Source organism: Arthroderma uncinatum (genome assembly GCF_011692745.1).
Source record: "Arthroderma uncinatum strain CBS 119779 chromosome Unknown scaffold2, whole genome shotgun sequence".
NCBI lineage: Eukaryota > Fungi > Ascomycota > Eurotiomycetes > Onygenales > Arthrodermataceae > Arthroderma > Arthroderma uncinatum.
Genome location: NW_022983864.1, coordinates 3035533 through 3053417, shown reverse-complemented (window position 1 = coordinate 3053417; position 17885 = coordinate 3035533). Strand labels below are relative to the sequence as shown.

Below are 17885 nucleotides of genomic sequence, written 5' to 3'. Positions count from 1 at the left end.
TGTCAGCACCATGGGCCGCTACATACACAGCTGGATTCAGGACCTCTTCCACGGCCTCACGTTCCGCTGTCCTGATGGGACTGAATGGGACATTGAAGAAAAGATTAGCGAGAAGTCCCATGTGGACAGCATAGGCTTGGGAGAAGCCCAGGCAGTCTATCACTGCTGCCAGAGCCTGGGTCCGTCAGTCGGCCTGGAAGCCATCGTCAAAATTCGAATGCAGTGAGTATTCACAACATCTGTACCCTAAATCTACGATTCTAAGATACTCGATAGGGTACCGGCTGTATACCCAGCAAGTTTCGACCCAGAAGTCCGGGCGCGGGAAGCCCATGGCTGGCTTGGATCTGCAACAGCGAACGAAATATCTACCATGAAATATCTCAATAAACATGGCTGCAGTGTTGTCCCTCGCCTACTAAACCTAGCAATCCTAAGTCAGACTACAGATGACATGCCAGTGCCAACCGGTTATATGGTGATGCTAGTAATAGAGAAGTGCCCTGGAGTCACACTAGTTGACTTTGAAAAATACAGCGAGGAGAAGAAGGAGAAAATTCGACGGACATTCCGTAGGGATTTCACGTAAGTTGATATCCGTCTATTAATTTATGAAGTTAGTTTAACCCCGCTTAAAAGGAAATTACTGCAATATCACACCTATACTGCAGATGCAAACGCTTCGAATATCATTTATGACGAAAAGGAGGATAGATGGTGAGTCTGGAAACCACTTGCACAAAGACACAAGAGTGTACGCTGATGCTATGATGCTAGCTGGTTCATCGACCACGAGCATACGTTTATCCGCGAGCAAGAAAATATGGAATTCTCGGAATACGATTACCAGGAATGGGGACTGGAGCCGTGGCCGTATAGCCCTGAGAGGAAGCACGAAATAGACCAAGCATTCTTTAAGCAGGTCGAGGAAAAGGAGGCCCGAGAAAAAGAGGCCCAAGAAAAGGAGGCCCAGGTAAAGGAGGCCCAGGAAGAGGCTGATCGGTAGTACCATCAAACTCACGATCATGTGTTGCATGGTTACCAATACATCGGCATACAATTACGTATTTACAATGATTATGGCGATAGGTCACAATATTCGGACATAATTCAGAGTTGGAAGGGACATTTCATCCATTTCAAATGCCTTAGTTATGAGTGGAAATGGAGATCTATGACCGATCGTCTGCTGCAAACTTCGACTTCCACCATGCCCTGTAATGCTTCTGTTCTCCCAGTTTCGATATTTCGGCCACTTCATCCTCCGTCAGCTTGAATTTCAACACATCCAGGAACTCCTTGATACGCTCTTCCTTCCCGCTAGTCGTGATCGTCACCACACCCCTATCCACCGACCAACGCAGCAACACACTCCCTTCACTGACAGAATACTTCCTCGCCAGACGGGCAACAAGCTCGTCCACTGGGCCGCCTTTCGCTCGAGTCAGTGGAGTGAGCGGTCCATAACCCTCGACGACAATACCCAGCCGTTTATCCATCGTAAGCAAATCGCCATGCTGAAGATATGGGTGATACTCAATCTGGTTTACTGACGGTTTGATCCTTGCCGTCTTTAATATCGCCTCAAGATGTGGCTGTAAGAAGTTGGAGACACCAATCGCTCGTGCCTTGCCAGCCTGCTGGGCTTTCTCCATCTCTGCCCATTTCGACTGTAGGTCGTTATCATTTCTGGCGAAGAAGGGCGAATGGATCAGGTATCTACATCAGTTAGCCTGCGTATACCCACAACTCGCAACGGTATATGACGCTTCATAGAAATCAACATAATCCAGCTGCAGCCTCTCCAGCGTGGCATCAATCGCCTTCTGGATATCATCAATGCCCTTCTCCACCTTGGACGTCACAAATAATTCTTCCCTCTTCACGCCACTCTCCTTGATTGCGATCCCAAGCTCCGTTTCGGTTCCGTAAGCTTCTGCTCCGTCAAGGTGTCGATATCCCGACTTAATTGCAAACGTTACTGCCCCCACGGTAGCTTGATCAATGCCTTGGTCTCCAGGTTTCTTGAACCATGCCGTACCCGTTCCATAACCAAGCTGTGTCCGTCGTATCAGCTCGCGGTGTGAGAGGAGCAGTGAAGAGGCGACTTACCGTTGGAATTAACGCACCGCTCTCAAGCTTTATAGTTGGGATATCTGTCGCCATGATGGATGGGAGGATGATGTGGAATTGTTACATGAAAAATGCACATGAAGCTATGGGCGTACCTGAATTTAAATAGTCTCGTTCATCGTCTTACCATGGTTTGCATTCCTGGTCTGGCCTAGGAATTAAGGGAGTGCGCGAGGCGTGTTTGACGGAGTTTGCAGTCCCCTCGCATCGGGATAGAATACGAAGACCTGTCTATGTTATTTCTTCTTCTCCTTCTTCTTCTTCCTCGTAGTTGTCGATGTCTGTAGAAACGATGATGTCATCTCGGCTGATTAGATAAGGTTTCTTTTTCCCTTGAGATATCAAAAATACCCGAAGCATCAAACATCAACACAACCGACAACACATTCCTTCACTCTCCAATCACTCGTTTCATTCGTCTCGTAGATTCGTTTGTTCCCATTATCCATGACGAGAGCTTGACCGGGTCCATGCTCTTAAGAACCTCTCTTTCACGCCACACCCCGCGATCGCGTCTTCATCCTCGTCTGACCCAGATGGCTTCTCATCTCCTTCACACCGGTAATAGCAATAATACTACCAGCTCCAGCGAGAATGTGGACCAGCTCTACGCTTCAACCACGACGGTTGACGCTCCCGGGATCTCGTTAGCCGATATCCCTAAGACGAGCAACTTCACCGCCAAGCTTCCTGCTGATGCTGCCTTTGATACCCCGCTGGCTTCACATACGGCGCCACGCGAGCATCTAGGTCCTCGGCTCGTTAGGCATGCCTTGTACACGTTTGTTCGGCCAGAGGCTGCCGAAGAACCGGAGCTGCTGGGCGTTAGTCCTCGTGCTATGAAGGATATTGGCTTGAAAGAGGGCGAGGAGAAGACTAAAGACTTCCGGGATATGGTTGCTGGAAACAAAATCTTTTGGGATGAGACCGATGGAGGTGTTTATCCTTGGGCTCAATGTTACGGAGGTTTGTTTATATCCCCATTAGTCATGAATTTTGTATAAGCAAGCTTGCTAACTCTGATTTTAAGGTTGGCAATTGTACGTTGGTTCATTCTGTGACATATTCTGCGGGACGAAGTTGGCTTATTGTTATTATATAGTGGCTCCTGGGCTGGTCAACTCGGAGACGGGGTACGTGTATGTTCTTCTCTTCGCTTCATTCGAGGTACTAACGATGTGTTAAGCGCGCCATTTCTCTGTTTGAGACATTGAACCCTACATCAAACAGGCGTTATGAAGTTCAGCTCAAGGGCGCCGGCCTAACCCCGTATTCTCGCTTTGCCGATGGAAAGGCTGTTCTGCGATCCAGTATTCGAGAATATATCGTTTCTGAAGGTTGGTAATTCTAGGTCCAAATTAAGAGCAACGGCAGATCTAACGGCTTACAGCACTGAATGCGCTGGGAATACCAACCACCCGTGCGTTATCCTTGACGCTTCTTCCAAAATCTAACGTTAGAAGAGAACGGTTAGAACCTGGTGCAATCGTCACTCGTTTTGCAGAGTCATGGATCAGAATAGGCACCTTCGACCTTCTACGCTCTCGAAGCGACTTGAAGCTTACCCGCCTGCTTGCCACGTATGTTGCTGAAGACGTCTTCCCGGGTTGGGAGTCACTACCAGCTGCTCTATTCTCAAGCAACGACAAGGATACCCCTATCGACGAAAAAGTGGTAGATAATCCTCCTCGAGGTGTTCCCAAGGATGCCATCCAAGGCGAAGAAGGCGCAGAAGAGAACCGGTTTGTCAGGCTATACCGAGAAATAGTACGTCGAAACGCGAAGACGGTCGCTGCATGGCAGGCATACGGCTTCATGAACGGGGTGCTAAATACTGATAACACGTCCATTTTCGGACTATCACTTGACTTTGGCCCCTTTGCCTTTATGGATAACTTTGATCCAAGCTATACACCAAACCACGATGACGAGATGTTGCGGTATTCCTATAAGAACCAGCCCTCGGTAATATGGTGGAATCTTGTACGACTTGGAGAGGCATTCTCCCAATTAATTGGCATTGGCGACAAGATCGATGATGAGGTCTTTATTGCAAAGGGAGTAATTCCGGAACAGGCACCAGATGCCATTGCGCGTGCCGAAAAGCTCATCGACCAAGCCGGAGACGAATTCAAAGCTGTATTCTTGAACGAATACAAACGTTTAATGTCTGCTCGCTTGGGACTGAAGACACAGAAGGAATCCGACTTTAGCGAGCTGTTTTCAAATTTGCTTGATACCCTTGAGAAACTTGAGCTTGATTTCAATCATTTCTTTAGAAGGCTATCTGCATTCACAGTGGCTGAGATTGACACTGATGAGAAGAGGAAGAAGATTGCTAGTGTCTTCTTCCACGACGAGGGTGTCGGTGGGATTGGAAATACCGAGGAATCCGCCCGAGAGAACATTGCTACGTGGCTCTTGTCGTGGAGAGAGCGTATAGTTGAGGATTGGAAAGAGGGTGAAGACGAGGAGAGGATACGCCAAATGAAGGCAGTGAATCCCAAGGTATTTGAACAGTGCCAACCCTTTTGCTAAACGCATTAAGTATACTAACTTACCTTGTTCTTCCAGTTTATTCCTCGATCATGGATCCTAGATGAAGTGATTCAACGTGTTGAAAAACAGGGTGACCGAGAGATTCTCGATCGAACGATGAATATGGCCCTTCACCCGTTCCAGGAGGAATGGGGGGTGAACAAGGACGAAGAAGAGAGATTCTGCGGAGATGTCCCTCGGCTTAAGAGAATGGCAATGTGCAGCTGTAGCTCCTAGATGATTCTACTACCATGTTTAATAGCTATTTGATTTATTTGGGTGGCACCGGGCGAATATTGGCTTTGGGACCGTTCGGTAGTTTAATATGATGTTATTTCTTCCTCCAGCTTCCGTGAAGGCGAATAAAGTCAATTATATTATCCACATCGTCAATTAAACAGTTACGCCGTTTTTATATGCATGAAGTTGATATACAGTATTAACAGCCTCTTACTCTTAAGGCCGGGTGGCTGCCTCTAGGACCGCTCATAACCAACCTCCCACCCTCAACCTGCGACTTCGCATGCTCTCAAGAAACCGACATACTTCCTTAAATGTATTGCTGGGAATCGAAAACACCATCGACCCGCTGCGCTGGGGGGCCTTCGAGTCCCTCTCTCTACTGAACCCGAAATAATCTCTCCAGCTAGTTGACTTGCGCAGCGATGAACCGACTTCTAGGTAAAGCTAGAAGAACAGGCTCCCGCCGACAGACTCCCGTTCGTGTCCGTGGGCCAACAAACGGCTTTATCAGTAGCGATGCAGAGAGCCTGACCGATTCTGAAAGCGAGGCCGGAAGCATACGGGAGGTTAGAAGCTTTCTCAGTAACGCCAACACCAACGCCAGCACCATTACCAGCACCAGCAGCAGCAGTAGTGCAGGCACCGATGAAGCCGAGACTCTTCGCCGGGTATTGGAAGAGAATCTAAGACTGGACAATGACCGTCGACGACGGCTTGAGGAAGCTGATAGGGAGGCCAGGGATAGAGAAGAAGAGGCCCTCTTGCAGTCTATCCGTGATACCGAAGAGGCTGCTCGAAAAGCACGGGAGGCAACCGAGAGGGAGGAGGAGGAGTTGATGGCAGCGATACATGCAAGCCAGGAGGAGCAGAGAGAGAGATCAAGAAGAACGAGGCGGGAGCAGAGAGCTCTCAGGCGGAGGGAGGGCTCATTTGCAGCTGAAGCAAGAATAAGACCATACTGGATACGTATCGGCCCCAACGGAGAAATTTCAGCTACCGATGCTGAATTGGAGCTTGACGAGGGCAGTCTTGAACCTCATCAAGTCACTGATGACCGCACCATTCGACGCTTGCGGGAAGCCTCCCGATCTCTCCAAGCAGCCCACGAAGCGCGGGAAGCTCAGCGGATGAGCCAGGAGAGAGAAGAAGAGGGGGCTGTCCGCGAGAGGCGAGCTTCTCATCGAATGGGAAACGCTATAAGGACAGCAGCTCGGAGATCTCGCGATCTGGCTCTTCGTCGCCCTTCCGAGGTTCTTGACCCTATTGCCTCTAGCCGACGGCAGAGACGGACGTGGGATAGCTCATCTCACGACGACGCTGGTGAACAGATAGATAGGATGCCGTCAACATCTCACCTTCGAGGTAGAGCGAGAGCACGACTGGGTCGAGCAGCGTTGAGGAGATCTCTCAGCTCAGGTCTAGAAAGCCTTCCTCTGATAGATCCATCAGCTTACTCGCTAGATGAAATCATAGCTCGATCCCGCCACGAATCCTATCCCGAGGGCCCTTTCACCGAAGAGGGCCAGGAATCCAATCACGACGAGTTGCAGCAGGCCATCAATGAATCCGCAGAACAGCATCGTGATGCTGAGGAAGAGGCCGTTCAGCGTAACAGAGGCATACCGACGTACGAAGAGGCATGTTCGTCGGTAGTATATAGACCTATGGTAGGTATGAGATATTTTTTCCAAGGACCGGAATCAATTGAGATCGAGAACGAAGGGCAACCGCCAACGACGTTGAAGATTGTGGGTGATATGGATCTGGAGGAGGCGATGAAGATTGCGAACCAGAGGAATAACAGGGGATGGAATCAGTCGGAGTTGAATTAGGTCGGGATGCATCTATGGTCGGTTGCTGCCGTTTTATTCTTTACATTCGGAACCCCGGATTTTTTTTTTTTTTTTTTTTGAAGTCGCGATGATGGGTATCATGGTAGAGAATGGAATGGAATTGTTGCTGGCAGATATAGGAGGAGGTTCGGCGATATCGTCGGCGTGAGATGGATGATTAGTGTCTGGGGCCAAAAATGCAAGGGAGCAGAGGAGAAAAATAGCTGAACTAAAATACTCCATAGTTAGGGAGAAATCTTTCGAATGGAGCGAGTCTGTCATTTCAGGCCGGGGCCACTGGTAACGTAAAAGCCATAGGATAGGGACAAGTTGCCAGACCGAAGAAAGGCTCATGAGAGGTAAAAACAAACAACACCACAATTTGAAACAGCTGGAAGGATGAGAAAACAAAGGAAAAAATGCAATAGAAGAGAAGACGGCCGGTAATATCAATAAATCGTTAAAAGACATGAAAGCGGGTTCGACACAAAATTCACTAAGTTTTTTCTTTTTTCTCACACTCTTTTTTTTTTCTTCTCTTTCCTCAAGAAACAAGCAATCCATTCTTTTTGTCTCTTCTTCATTTCATCCTCTCAATATTATTTGTCTTATCTTTTCAACGGGTCCTCCTACGCTTGTTTTCTCCATAAACAAGCAATGATTCTTCGGTCGACATGCTAGCTTTCAACGAGTCTGATCGGAGAACTTGTGGGTGAATTGGTTTGGGTGAGTTCTCGGGTCAGGCTTTTCAAACATCGGAAGGAAACTTTCTTTGGCTCATTGCGCAGACAAAAGATAGGAGAAGTTGGGTGGGTGGATGGATAGGGATGGGTTTGTTTGCTTTAAATCACGGGAAACGATCTCAAATTCTTTTTCTGTTTAGTTCACTTTACTTTCAAGTTCCGGGGATGCATGCATGCGAGTGTGCCATAAAAATCTTCTCTCCACCGCATTTTGATGGATTGCTTGGTATTTTGTTTGCTTAGTTAGGGCAAGCGGCCTGGACGTGACCGGCCTGCTTGCACTTGTAGCAGACACGTTCACCCTTGGCCTCGGTTGGGCAATCCCTTGAAACGTGTCCAACTTCACCGCCTGTGGAAGGATGTTAGCAATCAATACGAGAGAGGTAGAGAGAAAAAGAAAGAGGCGTACAGTTGTAGCACTTTTGTCCCTGGGTGCAGTCACGGGCCATGTGGCCGTATCCGCCGCAAGAGTAGCAGGTCTGGGGGCGGCCACCGTAGCCACCACCGCCGTAAGAGCCACCGCTACCGCCGTTACCACCGTAACCGCCGCTGCCGTATCCAGAGCCGCCCTGCTGGCTGCAGTTGCGGGCAATGTGGCCGACCTGGCCGCACTTGTAGCATTCCTGGCCGCCGGAGCCGCCGCCGGAGTAGCCACCGCTTCCACCGGAAAAGTTGTTGTCACCGGATCCGCTAGTTGGGCATTCACGAGAGATATGACCGGTCATGCCACAACGGTAGCATGACTTCTCCTTGGGAGCTTGGGTGCATTCACGGCCTGGACAAGAAAGAAAAAAAAGGAAGGGTGGTCAGCTACAGGGAGATAAAACACACTTTAAAAGAAGCCATCCTCCTCCATGGACTCCCTTCTCAGTCTACACCTGCTCTCCCGAGTGCAAAGCCAAAACTCACTGACGTGTCCCTGTCCTATAAACGTAGAAGAAAAAATTAAGATCTGCATACTTCCATCATGATGTCAAAATTCGCATTGCATTTCCTCATAACATACCACCGCAGTTGTAACTGTGTGCCCAAGAATCTAGAGTTTAGCGTGGGTTCATTTTCCTGCGTTCTTGACGGGAGTATATCTCCATTGAGAGAGGTGAGCATACCAAGTGGGAGATCCCTTCTTGGGGCAGTCTCGTGCCTATCAGGGAAATATTAATGTTATCCCACGGAGAGGCGAAGAACGTATCATATTAACCTGATGAGAGGATTCGCCACCTAGAGAGCAGGTCAGTGAAAATCCGCAGAAGCGTGAGAAACGTAACTAGGGCGAAGGGAAGAGATAGACACGAGGCAGAGCTGCGAGAGGAGCAGAGGAGCCGGACGAGAGGAGATTCTGTATGCGCTCAGGCAATTGGAAGCTGTCAGGCCAGCCCCCCCCCCCCCCCCCCCCCCCCCCCCCCCCCCTAGGCGAGGGACGCCATCTCGAGGCAGGACGAAGCAGGACGACGCAGCACAAGAGGAGAAGAAATAACAAATAACGAAAACGGCGCAAACCCACAGTTGAAGCATCCACGACCGCCTGACTGGAATTCCATCTTGCAGAAGGGGTTGATCTTTTTTTTCTTCTTGGTTATGGTTGGGTCTGGATAGTGTCCTTTCTGGCAGGCGGAATGTAAATTCGAAAGATCTTTTTCTGCACAAGAAAAAGAAGGAAGAATGATCAGTCTGAGCTAGCACCAGCAGGAAATCGGAATTATCAGGAGAACGAGCAATTTGTGTGTGTGCGATCGAGGCAGTGGAGGAAACGACTTGAGAAAGATAGCGAGATCGAACAAGCCCCAAAAAAAAAAAGAGGGGGAGGCAAAAAAAAAAGAAGCAGAAGAAGAGAGGAACCTGGTTCTGACACGAAACGGGACGCACACGGACAGACGCCAGCGGATACTTGGATACTTACCGCAGACGAAGCGAGGTTTTTGATGCTGGTTTTGTTTTGCAGGAGAGAGGGAGGAAGCGAGGAGGAGGGAGGTTGACGGGGCGAAAAACTGATTTTGCACGCGGTCCTTTCCTTGGGCTCTTTTTTTTTTCCCCTTTCCGCGTTTCGTTTCTGGGAGGAAAATCAAAAAATATAAAAAAATAGAGAAAGATAAAAAAATATATAAAATATAAAAAAAGAAATAAAAAAAAAAGAAGAGTCGATTCTGCCAAAAACGAGGAAAAGTCACCTGCTTAGGGCGGTCTGTCCGATATAAAAAGCCTGGAGGATGGACATACAACAACGCAGACTCCTTGACATCAACGAGACAGTCAGTAACGCAGTCAGTCAGTTGCGGTCAAGCTCGTGGTGATCCACCAGATAAACCGGGAAGAGGCACTCGCCGTCCGCATCCCTGCAACCCATATCAGGAGTGACAGGCGTGGCGAATATGGCTGCCCGCTAGATGAAGGCGAACGCCAGCATCAAGCATCAAGCATCCAGCATCCAGCTCAGCATACACATACGCATACGCATACGCATACGCTGCAGAGAGTGGCTTGAAACTGGTTTTCCACGCGTCAGGCGGTTGAGCAGCCATCATGCAGTGGCCTGTCTCGACGGATGAAGGGTGTCAAGAGGTGACTTCATATAGGCTCAGGCAAGGGCAAGCTTAGCACAGGCCCTGCAGCCACCACAGACAGGACCGCCATCGAACGGACAAGCAAGTGACAGGTCATAATAGAGGGCGTTGGCGGCGTGGTCGTGCCTGGCCGAGATCTCGCGGTGTGTCGTGCGGTCAGCGTGCAGGCTGTGTGCGATCGATCTCGCATGCGATCTCGTGTGCGATCTCAACGGGCTGGCTGGGAACTACGATCGATCGAATGGCTCGGAGAATTAGGGGACGATCCGTCGCTTCTTATACGTATTCTGGTTTTTTATTTTTTATTTTTTTTCCCTTATATTTTTTTTTCTTTCCCTGGGTGGCTTGCTCTGGTATCCCTGTTTCGGTTCAGTCTCGTACAAGGTACTCAGTCCCGACACTCAGTGTACCCGATGGCAGTCATATCCCGAAAGGTCCTCGAGGGGTGGTTTGCTGGAACGGCCACACTAGAGCAGCGCGGTGATAGAAGGCCGGTTATGGATCGGAAATATGCAAGTTTGTCCATGTCCGTGTAAGGCCGTAAGGGGTGACTACAAGATTGCAAGGGGGTCTACATATTATATCCCTGGGCGTTATCATGTATACAGTACGAGGGATTTAAAGGAGAGGTACTCCCGTACGAAAGAGAGAAAGAGAGTACGGGGTTGGAGGAAAGACCGCCAAGTCGAGAGCCGTATTCTCATTTTGTCTTGTCTTGTCTATGTAAAGTCGTAGCAACCTAGCAGCTGCGTGCCGACTTGCTGCTCGCGGAGGACGACCACCTGTTCATCGTCAAACTCGACCGCGCCCTTGATACAGGACAGGCTGACCTCCGAGGAGATGCCTCGTCTGCCCTCCATCGCAGCGACCTGTCTCTCGACCGCTCGAGATATCACGCTGAACGGGCTTGGTCTCGTCCGTCGAGGCTCCGGGCTGAGCTGGACGCTTCGGTCTCCCAGCAGCGCTCCCTTCGACGCCGGACGGGACGATATCACGTCTTCCAGCTCCCAGATGCGGATCTCGTCTCCCTTCGTGCTGACGGACACTGCCTTGCCTCGGGGGCTGACCTGCACGCCAGAGACGGCAGACGTATGACCCCACAGTCGACGGCCGGTTTTGATCGCCAGCTTGTCGACCGTCGATACCACCAGGTACATGGTAAGGGTGTTGTCGGCGTGTGATGCAAGTAGATAGGGGTGCGAGTATGAGAGTGAAGTCGGTGGTTGCGTATAGCTTAGTGAGGGAGTCTGCGTGGAGGGTGATTCGAATACCGACGGTCGACTTGGACTTGCAGGCCGCTCAGCAAGAGTGCTCCCTATATACTGGGAATCCACCGTCGTTGCGAGCCGAGACGTCAGGTCGCCGCCCTCCTTGCTCCAGTAGAGTTCCTGGATCCCAACCGACCAGCCGCAGCCTATGCGCGGAAACGTATAGGTGACCGATGCGATGGCATGGGTGGAAGTCGTTCTCACGGACAGAGAGAACGGTGACTGGATGTTATTCGCTACGAGTGATGCGATCAGTATGTGCGTCTGCTCATCCGGCGTTATCTTAGACTCCTGCCGAGACAGTTGATAGAGGTAGAGGACTTTATCTTCTGATAGAATGAGTATGAAATCCTTGTGCGATGCCAGTGCCGTGATGGCGGTCTCTGCCGAGTCCGGATGCCAGAGTCGAAGCTCAAACGAAGTATCCCCCTTGAGTCCAGAGGTAAACGAGTAAACCGCTATACCGCCATGTTCAAACCCAACCGTGACGTCGAATCTACCTCTCTTCTGATCGTCCGGAGTCACCGCAACCGCAGTTGGGGCCCCAGAGACCCCGTCGCCATCCCCTACTCCAGCAAACGACGTGGTGGCCAGACACGTTTTTGTATCCTTGATCGACCATGCTCGGAGCCCATTTTCCGCATCAGCTGTAAAGACTACTCCGTGCTCTAGCTTGACCACCACAGGCGCGAGCGGGTGTTGAGCCACTTCCACCTCAGTAACACGACAGGAGCCCCTAGACCAGTTATGTTGAAGTCGATACTGGCCCTTCCAGTTCCTATCCTCGCCCACTTTCGTCAACGGGCCATGGCTAAACCAGTTCGACACGCGAGGCGAATATTCAATCGACCTCCTGGCCGTAGTTCCAGTTCCTTGCTTAAACTGTCGAATCCGCCGGGCCCGCGGCCATACCCAGCGGGAGTAGTACTTGCGTTTCCATAGCTCCGAGTCTCCCGCAAGCGCAGCGAATCTGTGAGATACCCTTTTGTTTTTTTCATTTCACGCTAGTTTTAGATCGAGATCGAAACAGTAGTGGACAAGATGGTGTGGATATGCGAACCTCTGGCACGTTATTAGGGATGGGATGGAGAGAAAGCTCAGGACGTGAAGGAGTAGTTCATCGCTGAGAGACGAGAGGCGGTCTGGCTGCCGTATGCGTTTGGACGGCGGCTCTTCCGGCGAATCTTCGTGTAGAGCACGCTTCAACATGGCTCTCAGGGTCCGTCTGGCGCTGACCTGTGGATGCGATCCCTGGTCAGCGAGGCATGGGGGTATATAAGTATGCGAGTGCGTATACATCAAACCGTCCTTTTTCCGCTTCGTAAAAAGGTCGCGATCTTATCTTATCTCTGATTACGTCATGTCCACGTGATCTCCTGTCGCGGAGCCGCAAACGCGATTTCGAGCGCGTCTTCTGCCTGAGATACGATATATCTGCCATCTGAGATACTCGAGACTGAGATACGGCGTACTGAGGTACTGAGATACTTGAGATACCTGAGCTAACTGAGATACTTGAACGTCCGAGCGTCCGAGCTGTTTGGGCTCTCTGGGTTGTTTGGGCTGCTGTGCCTTCGGGGCCAACTGAGCCATCTGAGCCAACTGAGCCATCGGGGCCATCTGTGCCATCGGGGCTACCTGGGCCAACTGAGCCAACTGAGCCAACTGAGCCAATTGAGCCAACTGTGCTCTGAGCCATTCAACGAACACCTACGCAACACCATGGATCCGCTCGCTGGCCTAGCAGAAGCTCTCTCACAATGTCAGCACCACTACAACGAAGCGCTCAAGCTTATCCAGACGACATCAAAGAAACATCACACCACACAACGCGAGCTCGAGTTGGCATCTCGTAAGTTAGAAGAGTACGATGCCGAGAAAGCACATCAAATGGATGTAATTAGTTCCCTACGAGAAGAACTCTCCGCTCTTAAGAGTACCGTCAAAAAACTTGAGCAACAACTACCGGATGGAGACAGTGCTCGTCTACAAGACGATGACGCAACATATGAAAAATCTCTCCACGATAACCGAAAGAAATACGATCCTGAAAGTGTTGTATCTGCATTCAAACCGTCTCCAGGAACCGCGGATTATCATCACTACTCTCGCGTTTTTAGGCTTTACCGTGAACTATATGAGGAAAACACCAACTGGATCAGAGCATTCTGCAAACTACGTCGAAACCACAAGGCTTCCAAGGAGAAACTGATCGTGTGGAATCATTTGATGGAGAAGAACAGCTTCGAGACCGCTGTTAATGGGGAGAAGGTCGTTTTCCAGAGGGCCAGTCCAAGCCATCCCGAGAGATCAATCATCCTCGAGTCCCCGATTCTACCTCGGATGAGAACTCACAGACACCTAAGCTGGGATGGCAATGTTAAGGACCCCATTCCTTCTCAACTCCCAGAGCATTACTCAGACCCAGCGTCAACCCAGTCACAGGACCTCAGATATGATGAGCGCCGACTGCCTCCCCCAGAGTCGCCAGATACCCCGATGATTGTTAGCGAAAGGCCGGTTCGCCGACAACGAGCTGGAAACCCCACGTATTGCCCCGTGAAGGTGGAACAGAGCCCGACAGACGGCGGCACCGCTGCTAAACCCTTCGACGTTAAAAGCGAACCGATACCCAGTTCACCGATTCAGATAGCTTCCATCCCGCATCACACAAACCAGGCTGAAGAACATACCTACGACCCAATGTCTAGCCCTATCCTTGACCCAATCGATTCGCCATTACCCAGGCCTAAACTTGCTGTATTACCAGACCAAGGTAGCACCACCCCTATTCTCCAGGATGATAAACTGGAACTTGATGCAAACCAGTCGACTGGATCACACGGCAAAAAGCGAGGAAGACGAGCACTGCAGCCTGTCGATACCAACGTGACTCCGCTAAGAAAATCTACCAAGGACCATGTAGAACCTCAGTCAAAGCGACGAAGACCTGACTTCTCGAGAGGTGCCCATGCTGTCCCAAGTGTTGCCGAAGATGGTGAAGCAGAGGAGTATCTAGCTGGCCGACGATCACTACGCTCGTCTGCCGCGGCAAGTGCTAAGAAAAACACACCCGTAGCTAAGATGCGACAGACTCGTCTTTTGGACCTCCTGGAAACCCAACATACTCCACGGCCAATTCTGTTATTGACCCCTCAGACAGCTTCAGCCAAGTCTAACCAGTTTGCTACCCCTCGAGCCCCAGGTAATAAAACCGAGATTAAGATGACGCCAGCTACTTCACTGCCCAACGATGTGCAGCAACTAGACAGCCACCGGGTTGCGGCTTCTTCCCTAGAGGTAGACAACGATGACGAGTTACTCCCGGAAACCCGATATCGAGACCGGCCTGTCCACGAACTTGGCCTAGAGCATTTCAAGGTCAATCCTAACAGAAACCAAGGCCTCGACTATGTATTTGAGGAAGTCGTCCGAGACAAGAGCATGAGAAAACAACTTCGCGGATGCCTAAGGCAGGAATGCTGTGGCCCAATATACCGCAGGATGGCCAAGGATGAGCTTGGAGAGGAACCTCGCCCGCTTAGTTCCCTTACCGGCGCAGAGCTTGACCTCCTACGAGAAGACCTAGGTAACAACTACAAACTTACCTTAGAGCGCAGCTCCTCCGTCGAGATTCGCAACATGTTGCTCGAAGCCAAAGCCTGTGTCCTTTCGAACAAATATAGTAAACACCGAAGTGCGCATGCCCGTGGAAGGACGCCGCCTGGATATTGGAGGACGGACATGCCATCCACACAGGAGGTAGAGTTAGATCGGAAGACGGCTCAGAAGCTTGAGCGGGAGAAGGTTCTTGATAGGTACAAGGAGGCATGCAAGGATAACGGACATTGGAAGTTTGCAGACGAATAGTACGGGGTATATACGGAAGGATTTGCATGGCTATGCTAATAAAAATAGACTGGACAGTTATATTCCAACATTTTGAATTCCTCTCATCGTATTAATAGACGAATATGGCTGGATTGCAAACCGTAGAACATGGATTTGATTTCAGAGACACGTACTGTACATGGACTACCCTGGTAATGGGCCGCCGAACCGCGCACTTGACACTATAAATACTTACCTTGCTTTATGCTCTCGTTACGGTCACTGACATGGTCTACATGATGAATGTTCGAAATACCTAGCTGTTCTCGTTATTTCTATTGCCACCCGGGATTTAATTAATAAGTTTAGTTGGCAGTTAGGCCTGGTTACTTAAGGGCTCATTGTCTGCCCATTGGTGGGATATACATCCCGTTTGCAAATTTCTCGAGACTTATAGTTCGAGGGCATATACCCCTGAGATAGACGATGAAGTTGAAGGTTCAAGCCTCGTATGCCGCCTCCCATGCAGCTGCGTCTCACCTGTTGGCCAACACGGCATACATCCTAGTGACACTTTGTACCGTCCTCAAGCCCCTGATTGCGAGAAATACTAGACAAATAGAATTGAAAAATGCGAATAGAGCGTTACCTGTCAGAGTTAACCAATGGGCGTCAGACAACAAAAATAAAATACTGGAAATAAATAACGAGTTATGAATGTAGAGATACCTTCATCATACCCTCGCTTTTGACACCTTTTGCATACCAGATATCGTAACCTAGAGAACTCAAATTGCATGGGCTTGCAAATGTAAAACTCAGTGGTCTGGATGATCTCTACCGTACTTGATCTCAGACTGCAATGGAAGACTTGCCGCCGAGAAGATAAAACGAGTTACTGGTGCAGATGGCATCAAGCGTTGGATATTTACCTAGTTCATACGGGGTACGGAGTGCAGTGCTCGCATTTACATAGAAGATGCCATGATTACATCCGCGAAACTAAATAACAGGCATTTTTTATTGGGCAAACAAGTTACATCACATCAGTTAACTCTATCTAGCGTCGATTGAGTTCGTGCCCTGCTGCCATCAAGACTACACAATTAGCATGCTATCGCCGAACATGTCGAACTCATACCCTCCGTGCTTGCCAATCTCATCGTAGCTGCGCATAACAAAATCTTTACCGGCAAAGGCTGCAGTAAGCACGATGTGGCTGGATCGTGGTCGGTGGAGGTTCGTTAAAAGCACATCCACGACATTGAACTTGAAGCCAGGATAGATATAGAGATCAGTCCACGTAGCTTGAGGTTGAATGATGGCATTGGGCTCCTTGTTAACCGCAAGCGACTCGAGGGTTCTCATGACAGTTGTACCAACTGCGATGATACGGCGCCCCTCGGCCCGGGCCTTGTTGACTTTTGTAGCTGCCTCGTCTCCAACCTCGAAGTACTCAGATCTCACCTTATGATTCTCGATCTCTTCCTCACTAATATGACGAACGGCGAGGACCTCCGTCGCCCCGACATGCAGCGTAATCGAAGTTATATCAACTCCCTTGGCAGTTATTTGGGCTAGCAGCTCATGGGAAAAGTGAAGTCCAGCGGACGGAATCTCCAGGGACCCAGGCTTTTTGGCGTATACGGATCGATAAGCTTCACGATCAGCTTGCCAGTGCGTTGGATTGAGGTGCACTGACTCGTCGAGGCGAAGTCCGTGTCGTTCCAGCGTCGGCACTAATAGCTCAGAGGGTTCGAACTTGGCCTTCCAGAGCTGGTCAGGTTGGGATTCGAGCAGGACGCAGGTCAGACGCTTGTCATCAGCTGATGTGAGGGTAAGGCCTTGCTTGACGGGCAGCTTGTTGGATTTGATCTCGACAATAGTAGAGCCATCAGGCTCGTGGCCATATACAGTTGCTTGCACAGTTTCTTCACCGGTATGGTACCACAGTGTATTTGACAGCATATAGCTATCATTCAAGACCAAAAGGTCGCCGGGCCGAAAGTAGTCACATATAGTCGGGAATACTGTGTGCTCAATCTTATCCGTGGAGCGATCAAGCACGATCATCCTACCACTATCACGACTCTTGCCTCGTAGTTGAACAGGATCATGCGGCATCAGTACCGTTGCATGGTTGAAGTTAAACTCTTCGGTTTTCATGATGTAGGAATTATATCTTGAGATTGGGAGAAATTTTCTGAGATTTGGAGAATGAATGGCTGGAGATGCTGGAGGCCTGATATCAATGTCGATGATTCGGGTTGGGAACAGCCCATTATATAGCTAAACACCATTTATGTATATTTCATTAAATATGGATATTTCCTCCATCCAGCATAAACAATATGGGAATCGCTATCCATATCCTAACACCTGGCTAGGGCGTGGAGGAGTCTGCATATATTTGTCCACGATCAATAGGTTCTGCTGGTCGTTCTCCGCAATTTGTGCTTGTGGAGGCTGGCTGAGCATATCCCGCAAGGTTTTACGTAGAATGTCAAGTATATAGATCGACACTGCCACGATTGCATGACGCACCGAGTGATGAGAGACCTATGTACCTATGTACCCCTCAGCGATGTGCGTGACAGAGCACCGAGACGATATGGATATTGGGACAAGTGTGTTGTGAATTATTTATAAGGGTATCACTTACTGAAATATAAGTGTTTATATCTATCGAGATATGTGTTAGTGGTCGGGTTAACTATATTGTCCTCCATCTAGCGT

At 49.8% G+C, this 17885-nt stretch overlaps 5 protein-coding genes across 5 annotated transcripts; 2 read left to right on the top strand and 3 right to left on the bottom strand.

Annotated features, from left to right (window-relative positions):
* Positions 1-10: 10 nt before the first annotated feature.
* On the top strand, positions 11-1006 carry GIQ15_02899 (uncharacterized protein; the record flags this gene model as incomplete). The annotated part of the gene is made up of 4 exons (XM_033550316.1): positions 11-222; positions 277-585; positions 640-717; positions 778-1006. The coding sequence occupies 4 exons, from the start codon at positions 11-13 to the stop codon at positions 1004-1006; spliced, it is 828 nt and encodes a 275-aa protein (XP_033407477.1).
* A 166-nt stretch (positions 1007-1172) lies between these two features.
* GIQ15_02898 (ketoreductase) lies at positions 1173-2166 on the bottom strand (the record flags this gene model as incomplete). Its single annotated transcript, XM_033550315.1, has 3 exons — positions 1173-1719; positions 1768-2057; positions 2113-2166. 3 exons carry the CDS (start codon positions 2164-2166, stop codon positions 1173-1175), a joined length of 891 nt encoding a protein of 296 aa, XP_033407476.1.
* An 8603-nt stretch (positions 2167-10769) lies between these two features.
* Positions 10770-12527, bottom strand: GIQ15_02897 (WD domain-containing protein; the record flags this gene model as incomplete). Its single annotated transcript, XM_033550314.1, has 2 exons — positions 10770-12288; positions 12379-12527. The coding sequence occupies 2 exons, from the start codon at positions 12525-12527 to the stop codon at positions 10770-10772; spliced, it is 1668 nt and encodes a 555-aa protein (XP_033407475.1).
* A 513-nt stretch (positions 12528-13040) lies between these two features.
* Positions 13041-15188, top strand: GIQ15_02896 (uncharacterized protein; the record flags this gene model as incomplete). The annotated part of the gene is made up of 1 exon (XM_033550313.1): positions 13041-15188. One exon carries the CDS (start codon positions 13041-13043, stop codon positions 15186-15188), a length of 2148 nt encoding a protein of 715 aa, XP_033407474.1.
* Positions 15189-16247: 1059 nt separating this feature from the next.
* GIQ15_02895 (uncharacterized protein) lies at positions 16248-17315 on the bottom strand (the record flags this gene model as incomplete). The annotated part of the gene is made up of 1 exon (XM_033550312.1): positions 16248-17315. One exon carries the CDS (start codon positions 17313-17315, stop codon positions 16248-16250), a length of 1068 nt encoding a protein of 355 aa, XP_033407473.1.
* Positions 17316-17885: the final 570 nt, after the last annotated feature.